Source organism: Blennius ocellaris (assembly GCF_963422515.1).
Source record: "Blennius ocellaris genome assembly, chromosome: 19".
Lineage (NCBI taxonomy): Eukaryota > Metazoa > Chordata > Actinopteri > Blenniiformes > Blenniidae > Blennius > Blennius ocellaris.
In genome coordinates this window covers 3,181,358-3,193,648 of record NC_137668.1, presented here as the reverse complement: position 1 = coordinate 3,193,648, position 12,291 = coordinate 3,181,358, and the positions used below count along the sequence as shown (strand labels likewise).

The window sequence follows — 12,291 nt, the reverse complement described above, 5'->3', positions numbered from 1 at the left end:
TGGCATTGTGAATGTTCAGAGACATGGTGAGGAGATCCCGAGGCCCATTGTTGTGCCGTTCATCCACGACCATCACCTCATGTTGCAGCAGGATGCTGCACGGCCCCGTGCTGAAGGATCTGGACACAATTCCTGGAAGCTGAAAACATCCCAGTTCTCTCCTGGCCAGCATCCTCAGTGGACATGTCCCCCATTGAGCATGTTTGGGATGCTCTGGATCAGCGTAGATGAAAGCGTGTGGTCCTGGTTCCTGGACCAAACCATCATTACAGTCCGTCTCCTGGTTCCTGGACCAAACCACTGTTACAGTCCATCTCCTGGTTCCAGGACCAAACCACTGTTACAGTCCATCTCCTGGTTCCAGGACCAAACCATCATTACAGTCCGTCTCCTGGTTCCTGGACCAAACCACTGTTACAGTCCGTCTCCTGGTTCCTGGACCAAACCATCATTACAGTCCATCTCCTGGTTCTTGGACCAAACCATTGATACAGTCCGTCTCCTGGTTCTTGGACCAAACCACTGTTACAGTCCGTCTCCTGGTTCCTAGACCAAACCACTGTTACAGTCCGTCTCCTGGTTCTTGGACCAAACCACTGTTACAGTCTGTCTCCTGGTTCCTGGACCAAACCACTGTTACAGTCCGTCTCCTGGTTCTTGGACCAAACCATTGATACAGTCCGTCTCCTGGTTCTTGGACCAAACCACTGTTACAGTCCGTCTCCTGGTTCCTAGACCAAACCACTGTTACAGTCCGTCTCCTGGTTCTTGGACCAAACCATTGTTACAGTCCGTCTCCTGGTTCCTGGACCAAACCATTGTTACAGTCCGTCTCCTGGTTCCTGGACCAAACCACTGTTACAGTCCGTCTCCTGGTTCTTGGACCAAACCATTGTTACAGTCCGTCTCCTGGTTCCTGGACCAAACCACTGTTACAGTCCGTCTCCTGGTTCCTGGACCAAACCATTGTTACAGTCCGTCTCCTGGTTCCTAGACCAAACCACTGTTACAGTCCGTCTCCTGGTTCCTGGACCAAACCACTGTTACAGTCCGTCTCCTGGTTCCTGGACCAAACCACTGTTACAGTCCGTCTCCTGGTTCCTGGACCAAACCACTGTTACAGTCCATCTCCTGGTTCCTGGACCAAACCACTGTTACAGTCCGTCTCCTGGTTCCTGGACCAAACCACTGTTACAGTCTGTCTCCTGGTTCAGAGGGATAGAGACTGAGAGAGGGGGGCACAAAGAGACAGTGGTAGATAGAGACAGAAGTAGAAGGAGAAAGAGAGAGTAGCTGCAAGGCAAGGCAAGGCCAATTTATTTATAGAGAACCATATGAACACAGGTCAATTCACAGTGCTTTACAAAGAAATATAATATAGGAATACAGAAATACTTCAAGATTCAAGATTTTTTAATTGTCATTTAAATTGTACAGAGTACAAGAACACAAACTAAATAGTGTACTCCTTGGTTAAAAGCAGTGTAAAAACAGGGAATAAATATATAAAATAGTACACACAGAAAATAATGAAATTAGAAGTAAAATAGTGTACTCGTCAGTTAAGACCAGTATAAAACGAGGACATAAAATAGTGCAGCTGTCAGAATAAAATATAACATAGCAAAGTGCAGATAGTTTGTATCTTCATTATGATTCATTTGGTGCCTCACTGCCTGGGGGGGGGGGGGGGGGGGGGGGTCCTGCACCAGGTGTTCCAGGATCTTTTTCTGGAGGGATGCAAGGACTTTACAAAGACATCCGAAATATATTAATAAAAGAAATATATCATAAAATTTGAATAAATAAGGTATGAGATTAATCAAGATAAGTTAGGGTTAGGTTGGTAAGTAAGTGAAATCTATAGTTTATTCTAATTCCTGTACAAACAAGAACGTTTGAAGTGGTGATTTGAAAGAAGTGAGTGTGTCAGCAGTCTTCAGGTATTGAAAGTCTAAGAGCTTAGCACTTCTTTTTTTAAGGTTTCTGTCAAATCATTCCAGAATGCTTTGAAAGATGAATCTAGGTGTTGTTTGGAAATATACCTGATGTATCTATAGTGTCCCTTAAACTCAGACTAACTGTCATTTCCAGTAAACCAGCAACAAAACATTCCTTTTTTAAAAGGGACTAATGCTTCTATTTGTTTACAAGTATGTTAATCTTAGTCTTAATCTCTATTAGTCTCAATAAGTGTCCCTATTCACAAACTGTTTAAAAGGATTGTAGTTTTCACCACTAGGGGGCTCTCTTAATCTAAAAAAGGCAAGATTGTTATTATGTGGTTCATAAATGCATTTAAATGAAGTTAGCTTTGGCTAAATCAGATATAATGAAGCCTCACCTAAGAAACGTGGCAGCTGTTTACTGCTGGTCCATCTACAACCAAGTCATCCTTAGTAGGGCTGATGGTGTGGCAGCTGGTTTCTGCTGGATCCACGATGGTATTGAAGTTAGTATTGGTGGGAGTACTTCCTTGAATTTGGTTACAGCATCATCTGATAGATATCTCTTATATTTCAGTTTATTTTCAGGGGCTATAAAGCCAGTTAATGTCAATTTAAATGATATCAGGAAGTGATCTGACAACAGAGGGTTGTGGGGAAAAACCATTAATTGATCAATGTCAATACTGTAAGTGAGAACAAGATCAAGTGTGTGATTAAGATAATGAGTGGGTTCATTCACCTTCTGTGAAAATCCACTTGTGTCCAGTAATGAGCTAAATGCCATGTTGAGGCCGTCATTGTCAACATCTACATGAATATTAAAGTGTCCCACTATGATGACTTTATCTGTGCTCAGTGCTAAAGTAGAGAGAAAGTCTGAGAGTTCAGACAGAAATTCAGAGTTTGGTCCAGGAGGACGGTCCACTATGAGAAGTAGAACTGGCTGCTGGGTTTTTCAGTCACAATGCATCAGATTTAGAGTGATACTTTAAAGATTTCTGGTTAGTTTTAGGTCTGGGATGGATAAGAAGACTAGAGTTATAAATGGATAATACTCCTCCTCCTCCTCCAGTTTCTCCAGGAAGATGGTGATTAACATGATGGGAGGAGTTTCTTCATTGAGGCTGAGATATTCATTTCTTTTTAACCAGGTTTCAGTGAGGGGCAATCAATCAAATGTGTGGTCTGTAATTAAATCACTTATAAGTAAAGATTTAGATGATAGTGAACAAATATTTAACAGTGTACATTTGATTCCTATGTTTAACTCCTCTCCTGGGGGATTCATCTAGTCTTTGGTAAAATGGTCGTGGAACAGAAACAGTCGCCACATGAACGATTTGGATGTTAGAGGGTGAGGAGACAGCAGGAAGAGGGTTTAGTTTTGAGAACAGGGATGGTGAGGATGTAATTGACAGAGGACAACAGTAGGGGGTGCTGGTGCTGCCAACAGCAGCCTGAGGAGTCAATGAGGAAGGACACTGGGGGGACTGTCTGTAGAAGGAAAACAGTAATGGCAAATGTCCAGGCCAGAAATAAAAACAGAGCAAATCATTAACTCATTAGAATAATATTATCTGCATAAGAGCCCTTAGAAACCTTTAAAGAATATAATCCATGATATCCAGCAACGTATTGCTCAGCAGTGAGCAACACAAGCTGCTGACAGGTGAGTGGAGAGACCAGGTCCCCTGTGGGGTTGAAAGGTGTGGCACAGGTATGGATGTTCTGCAATTATGTTATGATGAAACATAAAGGTAAAGCTTGATGGAACTGGCTTTGAGCTGCACATTTTGTTGAACAGATTTAGTAAAGCTGTACAAACGCCTTACTACTGCTACTACTAATACCACAACTATTACTACTACTACAACTATGACTACTACTACTACTACTACTACTACTACTACTACTACTACTACTACTACTACTATTCATCCATCTTCCATGCTGATTAAACCTGTTCAGAGTTGCAGGGTGCTAGAGCCAATCCCAGCTGTAGGGCCTGGATGTGTGGGGACGGGTGAGGACAGGTGAGGACAGGTTCACCTGGACAGGGTGAGGACAGGTGAGGACAGGTTCACCTGGACAGGGTAGGACAGGTGAGGACAGGTTCACCTGGACAGGTGAGGACAGGTGAGGACAGGTTCACCTGGACAGGTGAGGACAGGTGAGGACAGGTGACAGTCCATCCCAGCTTCTAAACACAAAGCTTTGCTTTGTTTTTCTGACTGATGTTCAGTTGTTGTAATTCAGTGAACCATCCACTGCTTCATCCAGTTTGTGGATTGTGACAAAATAAGTGTTGACATTCACACTCGTGGTGTTACACGATGTCAAAGTGGAGGTGGACAACACCACAAGCCAGCAGCAATGCTGTAAAACACATGCTTGTGCTTGAACTTTGACATGAACCTTTTGGTTTCACAGCATGACTCATTATCTGAGGACTAAATGTGTAACTGATCCAGGAAATCACTGCAGTTCATGTCCATTGCCATGTGGCACTCTGTGTTTACTGCACATGGCTTGAGGAGAGGACATGTAAAAAGTATTATTTCCATTTGACAGGAAAGGTGTGAAGCTCTTCATCACAGGTTCAAACTACATGAGGCTACAGGGCCAGTTTAGTAAAACCTCTGGAGCCCAGGGACGGCAGAGACCAGGACACAATCCTGGTCTGTATACGTTGACTTCAATGTAGGAGAAGTCAATCTAAAGTGGACTCTGTCTTGTTAAATACACTGAGGTTATCATTTGTACCTGGTTCAGAACAGCTGACTCGTAGTGATTCTCCTTGTATCATTAACCCCATGAACTGACGAGCTGTACGTCTTTTCTGCTCAACCTGGTCTGAAAATGTGACGCAATCTGAGTCTGAGTCACATATTTCTGTCTTTATTGAACAGACTGCTGCTGTGAAATGTATGAGTGAATCCTGGATTCGGTGACAAGCGAATAATAATCACAATAAACACTCTTAAGAATAGGTCACCCATCCCTTCAAGATGTTTGCAGGACTTCAGAAAGTCATGAGATCTACTAAACCTGCAGCATATTATTTTATAAGGACATTTTGAGCTACTGAACTCAGAAGTCAGCAGATGTCATTGATTATTTTCTAATAAATCTCTGTTTCAGATCAAAACCAACAAACACGACATTGATGACATAAAGACCCATGGAGGCGCCGTCCCCCCCGATATCACCAACAAGCTACAGCAGCTCGACACCAAAGTACCACAACACACTTTTCATTTAAAACAACACATTCTTTTCTATCCATTTTTCATTTTCTCTCTTTTTTTAAAATCGCTCATTTCCTTCATTTTGTCTTCTTCAATCAACAAAGTCTTTCAATATAAACCAGTAACACACAGCGAGGAGCGACTTGAACATGTGTCTCTTTGCAGGTGTCCTTACTGGAGAACAAAGTGGCCACGCTTGAATTGGTAAGATGTCTGAGCCTGTCAGTCGTCCTGGCTGGTCTGTCGTCCTGGCGGGTCAGTCGTCCTGGCTGGTCAGTCGTCCTGGCTGGTCAGTCGACCTGGCTGGTCAGTCGTCCTGGCTGGTCAGTCAACCTGGCTGGTCTGTCGTCCTGGCTGGTCTGTCGTCCTGGCTGGTCAGCCGACCTGGCTGGTCAGTCGACCTGGCTGGTCAGTCGTCCTGGCTGGTCAGTCGACCTGGCTGGCCAGTCGTCCTGGCTGGTCAGTCGACCTGGCTGGTCAGTCGTCCTGGCTGGCCAGTCGTCCTGGCTGGTCAGTCGTCCTGGCTGGTCAGTCGACCTGGCTGGTCAGTCGTCCTGGCTGGTCAGTCGTCCTGGCTGGTCAGTCGACCTGGCTGGTCAGCCGACCTGGCTGGTCAGTCGTCCTGGCTGGTCAGTCGTCCTGGCTGGTCAGTCGACCTGGCTGGCCAGTCGTCCTGGCTGGTCAGTCGACCTGGCTGGTCAGTCGTCCTGGCTGGCCAGTCGTCCTGGCTGGTCAGTCGTCCTGGCTGGTCAGTCGACCTGGCTGGTCAGTCATCCTGGCTGGTCAGTCGTCCTGGCTGGTCAGTCGACCTGGCTGGTCAGTCGTCCTGGCTGGTCAGTCAACCTGGCTGGTCTGTCGTCCTGGCTGGTCAGTCGTCCTGGCTGATCAGTCGACCTGGCTGGTCAGTCGTCCTGGCTGGTCAGTCGACCTGGCTGGCCAGTCGTCCTGGCTGGTCAGTCGACCTGGCTGGTCAGTCGTCCTGGCTGGCCAGTCGTCCTGGCTGGTCAGTCGTCCTGGCTGGTCAGTCGACCTGGCTGGTCAGTCGTCCTGGCTGGTCAGTCGACCTGGCTGGTCAGTCGTCCTGGCTGGTCAGTCAACCTGGCTGGTCTGTCGTCCTGGCTGGTCTGTCGTCCTGGCTGGTCAGCCGACCTGGCTGGTCAGTCGTCCTGGCTGGTCAGTCGTCCTGGCTGGTCAGTCGACCTGGCTGGTCAGTCAACCTGGCTGGTCAGTCGACCTGGCTGGTCAGTCGTCCTGGCTGGTCAGTCGACCTGGCTGGTCAGTCATCCTGGCTGGTCTGTCGTCCTGGCTGGTCTGTCGTCCTGGCTGGTCAGCCGACCTGGCTGGTCAGTCGACCTGGCTGGTCAGTCGTCCTGGCTGGTCAGTCGACCTGGCTGGTCAGTCGACCTGGCTGGCCAGTCGTCCTGGCTGGTCAGTCGACCTGGCTGGTCAGTCGTCCTGGCTGGCCAGTCGTCCTGGCTGGTCAGTCGTCCTGGCTGGTCAGTCGACCTGGCTGGTCAGTCGTCCTGGCTGGTCAGTCAACCTGGCTGGTCAGTCGTCCTGGCTGGTCAGTCGTCCTGGCTGGTCAGTCGACCTGGCTGGTCAGTCGTCCTGGCTGGTCAGTCAACCTGGCTGGTCTGTCGTCCTGGCTGGTCAGTCGTCCTGGCTGATCAGTCGACCTGGCTGGTCAGTCGTCCTGGCTGGTCAGTCGACCTGGCTGGCCAGTCGTCCTGGCTGGTCAGTCGACCTGGCTGGTCAGTCGTCCTGGCTGGCCAGTCGTCCTGGCTGGTCAGTCGTCCTGGCTGGTCAGTCGACCTGGCTGGTCAGTCGTCCTGGCTGGTCAGTCGTCCTGGCTGGTCAGTCGACCTGGCTGGTCAGTCGTCCTGGCTGGTCAGTCAACCTGGCTGGTCTGTCGTCCTGGCTGGTCAGCCGACCTGGCTGGTCAGTCGTCCTGGCTGGTCAGTCGTCCTGGCTGGTCAGTCGACCTGGCTGGTCAGTCAACCTGGCTGGTCAGTCGACCTGGCTGGTCAGTCGTCCTGGCTGGTCAGTCGACCTGGCTGGTCAGTCATCCTGGCTGGTCAGTCGTCCTGGCTGGTCAGTCGACCTGGCTGGTCAGTCGTCCTGGCTGGTCAGTCAACCTGGCTGGTCTGTCGTCCTGGCTGGTCTGTCGTCCTGGCTGGTCAGCCGACCTGGCTGGTCAGTCGTCCTGGCTGGTCAGTCCTCCTGGCTGGTCAGTCGTCCTGGCTGGTCAGTCGACCTGGCTGGTCAGTCAACCTGGCTGGTCAGTCGACCTGGCTGGTCTGTCGTCCTGGCTGGTCAGTCGACCTGGCTGGTCTGTCGTCCTGGCTGGTCAGTCAACCTGGCTGGTCAGTCGACCTGGCTGGTCAGTCGACCTGGCTGGTCAGTCGTCCTGGCTGGTCAGTCGACCTGGCTGGTCTGTCGTCCTGGCTGGTCAGTCGACCTGGCTGGTCAGTCGTCCTGGCGGGTCAGTCGTCCTGGCTGGTCAGTCGTCCTGGCTGGTCAGTCATCCTGGCTGGTCAGTCGACCTGGCTGGTCAGTCGACCTGGCTGGTCTGTCGTCCTGGCTGGTCAGTCGTCCTGGCTGGTCAGTCATCCTGGCTGGTCAGTCAACCTGGCTGGTCTGTCGACCTGGCTGGTCAGTCGACCTGGCTGGTCAGTCATCCTGGCTGGTCAGTCAACCTGGCTGGTCTGTCGACCTGGCTGGTCGGTCGTCCTGGCTGGTCGGTCGACCTGGCTGGTCAGTCGTCCTGGCTGGTCAGTCGTCCTGGCTGGTCAGTCGACCTGGCTGGTCTGTCGTCCTGGCTGGTCAGTCGTCCTGGCTGGTCAGTCGTCCTGGCTGGTCAGTCGTCCTGGCTGGCCAGTCGTCCTGGCTGGTCAGTCAACCTGGCTGGTCTGTCGTCCTGGCTGGTCAGCCGACCTGGCTGGTCAGTCGTCCTGGCTGGTCAGTCGTCCTGGCTGGTCAGTCGACCTGGCTGGTCAGTCAACCTGGCTGGTCAGTCGACCTGGCTGGTCAGTCGTCCTGGCTGGTCAGTCGACCTGGCTGGTCAGTCATCCTGGCTGGTCAGTCGTCCTGGCTGGTCAGTCGACCTGGCTGGTCAGTCGTCCTGGCTGGTCAGTCAACCTGGCTGGTCTGTCGTCCTGGCTGGTCTGTCGTCCTGGCTGGTCAGCCGACCTGGCTGGTCAGTCGTCCTGGCTGGTCAGTCCTCCTGGCTGGTCAGTCGTCCTGGCTGGTCAGTCGACCTGGCTGGTCAGTCAACCTGGCTGGTCAGTCGACCTGGCTGGTCTGTCGTCCTGGCTGGTCAGTCGACCTGGCTGGTCTGTCGTCCTGGCTGGTCAGTCAACCTGGCTGGTCAGTCGACCTGGCTGGTCAGTCGACCTGGCTGGTCAGTCGTCCTGGCTGGTCAGTCGACCTGGCTGGTCTGTCGTCCTGGCTGGTCAGTCGACCTGGCTGGTCAGTCGTCCTGGCGGGTCAGTCGTCCTGGCTGGTCAGTCGTCCTGGCTGGTCAGTCATCCTGGCTGGTCAGTCGACCTGGCTGGTCAGTCGACCTGGCTGGTCTGTCGTCCTGGCTGGTCAGTCGTCCTGGCTGGTCAGTCATCCTGGCTGGTCAGTCAACCTGGCTGGTCTGTCGACCTGGCTGGTCAGTCGACCTGGCTGGTCAGTCATCCTGGCTGGTCAGTCAACCTGGCTGGTCTGTCGACCTGGCTGGTCGGTCGTCCTGGCTGGTCGGTCGACCTGGCTGGTCAGTCGTCCTGGCTGGTCAGTCGTCCTGGCTGGTCAGTCGACCTGGCTGGTCTGTCGTCCTGGCTGGTCAGTCGTCCTGGCTGGTCAGTCGTCCTGGCTGGTCAGTCGTCCTGGCTGGCCAGTCGTCCTGGCTGGTCAGTCGTCCTGGCTCACAGCAGAGCTGACGATGCTTGTTTTGTTCACAGACGGTCCAGAAGGACTCGTGCAGCAGCAAGCCCTGTCACAATGGAGGAACCTGCCTCAATGTATTGAACTCGTATCACTGCATCTGTCTCCAGAACTGGACTGTGAGTTCCTCTTCTTCATACATCATTCAGAGCTTATTGCACTTTCATGATAGTGAATTGAAGTGATATTCATCTCATCACATATCAGATCTGATTGGTCGAGATGTAGTGGTACTGTTGTGATCTTTATCAATGAATGCATGAATTAGTTTCACGGGCCACACAACTGGTAGAGTGGGATCTAAAGTACATCCAGAAAAGATTGACAACAAGTAGTGAAATCACTTTAGTTTGTTTTTACAGATGATGAAGAACATCAGCTTAGACATGATAAATCAACCAAGCACATTAGATATTGAAAGTAAAAAAACCAAACAAAACATTGGAGCAGGTGATTGGGTCAGATTCCACAGATCACCAGGGCAGGAGGCTGAAATGTGAGCGTGGCAGACGAGCCCGCAGTCCTCTAACAGGTCCACTCACTCACTCAGCTGCACAGTATGGGTGTGTCCTAATACTCCCTCCTTTTTCCATGATTCTGATTGGCCATCATGGCTTTGTGTGTCTCATTACACTGCCCCCTACAGGTCTGGCTGGTCATAGCAGCTCTGAACCAGGAGGATATTTTTTAAACAATGGGAAATGTCCATTTTTGTAAAAAAAAACAGAATACACTAAAACCCCTGATGTAGAGACGCCCTACAATCCAAGGGCAAGTGTCCCCTGATGACAGGTGTCCTCTCTTCAGAGGGACGGGTCACAAATTGTAGGACCAGTTAATATTCAATGAACCAAATACAAGATATACACAATATAAATACATATATACACATGTATATAAGATGTATACAGTATAAATACATATATACACATGTATATAAGATGTATACAGTATAAATACATATATACACGTGTGTATATGAGATGTATACAATATAAATACATATATACACGTGTGTATATGAGATGTATACAATATAAATACATATATACACATGTATATGAGATGTATACAGTATAAATACATATATACACATGTATATGAGATGTATACAATATAAATACATATATACACATGTATATAAGATGTATACAGTATAAATACATATATACACATGTATATAAGATGTATACAATATAAATACATATATACACATGTATATGAGATGTATACAATATAAATACATATATACACATGTATATAAGATGTATACAGTATAAATACATATATACACATGTATATAAGATGTATACAGTATAAATACATATATACACATGTATATAAGATGTATACAGTATAAATACATATATACACATGTATATAAGATGTATACAGTATAAATACATATATACACATGTATATAAGATGTATACAATATAAATACATATATACACACATATATAAGATGTATACAGTACAAATACATATATACACATGTGTATAAGATATATACAAGATAATCATTAAATAAGATTTAATGTACTTCAGGGACCACATACAGTCCAGTTTCATCCTGAGTGACCAGACTGGTAAAATATTGCTATAATTACCTTTAAATTTACACTTCAAAGTTTTTCTTTGTTGTGGTCACAGTGTATGGAATGAAATTAATCTATTATCTATATGTTTACTAGAGCAAACAGTGAGTACTGAAAATGATTACAATCTCAACATAAAGTCAATTTTAATGAAACATTCTGGTACAAAATACAATGAAATGTCAAAATAAAACTAGTATAAATCCTCTACAAGCTCCTTGGTGGGACCAGATTGGAGCCTCTTGGTGAGTTTATGTTCTCTGCTGTTAAAGGAAAGTCAAACTTTACTGCACCAGAGTACATGATGTCAAACTTTACTGTACCAGAGTACATGATGTCAAACTTTACTGTACCAGAGTATGTGATGTCAAACTTTACTGTACCAGAGTATGTGACCTCAAACTTTACTGTACCAGAGTACATGACCTCAAACTTTACTGTACCAGAGTATGTGATGTCAAACTTTACTGAACCAGAGTATGTGACCTCAAACTTTACTGAACCAGAGTACGTGATGTCAAACTTTACTGTACCAGAGTACGTGATGTCAGACTTTACTGAACCAGAGTATGTGAACTCAAACTTTACTGTACCAGAGTATGTGATGTCAAACTTTACTGAACCAGAGTACGTGACCTCAAACTTTACTGTACCAGAGTACGTGATGTCAGACTTTACTGAACCAGAGTATGTGACCTCAAACTTTACTGTACCAGAGTATGTGATGTCAAACTTTACTGAACCAGAGTATGTGAACTCAAACTTTACTGAACCAGAGTATGTGACCTCAAACTTTACTGAACCAGAGTATGTGACCTCAAACTTTACTGTACCAGAGTATGTGATGTCAAACTTTACTGAACCAGAGTACGTGACCTCAAACTTTACTGTACCAGAGTATGTGATGTCAAACTTTACTGTACCAGAGTACGTGACCTCAAACTTTACTGAACCAGAGTACGTGACCTCAAACTTTACTGTACCAGAGTATGTGATGTCAAACTTTACTGAACCAGAGTATGTGACCTCAAACTTTACTGAACCAGAGTATGTGACCTCAAACTTTACTGAACCAGAGTATGTGACCTCAAACTTTACTGTACCAGAGTACGTGATGTCAAACTTTACTGTACCAGAGTATGTGATGTCAAACTTTACTGAACCAGAGTACGTGACCTCAAACTTTACTGTACCAGAGTACATGATGTCAAACTTTACTGTACCAGAGTATGTGAACTCAAACTTTACTGTACCAGAGTACATGATGTCAAACTTTACACAGATGATCTCCCTGATACCTACACACACTCTGGCAGTGTACACCAGTCCAAACATTCTCACAAAAGATCTGTGAAGACTTGTCATTATGCCTGGACCCCCCCATTCCAGTCTCACCTATTCGCTGCACTTCCACTCCTCATCGATGAGATTTGCTGCTGATTCTTCTTGTTTTCTGCTATTGTTCTTACAATTCTCAAAATCATGTTTTGTTTTTGCTTTTGTTATCATTGTTGTTGTTTTTGTTTTTTTTGCCAACCTGCTAATTTATACTCTTGCTAGAAAATCACG

At 47.5% G+C, this 12,291-nt stretch overlaps 1 protein-coding gene across 1 annotated transcript in view; it reads left to right on the top strand.

Annotated features, from left to right (window-relative positions):
- The window catches only part of cubn (cubilin (intrinsic factor-cobalamin receptor)), a gene marked incomplete at both ends in the record, with an annotated part of 148,059 nt that overhangs the window by 1,841 nt on the left and 133,927 nt on the right, over positions 1-12,291 (top strand). The window contains 3 exons of the mRNA XM_080515224.1: positions 5,091-5,186; positions 5,363-5,401; positions 9,142-9,243. Of these exons, the coding sequence (XP_080371350.1) occupies positions 5,091-5,186; positions 5,363-5,401; positions 9,142-9,243 (237 nt within the window). The remainder of the gene's footprint in view (positions 1-5,090; positions 5,187-5,362; positions 5,402-9,141; positions 9,244-12,291) is intronic.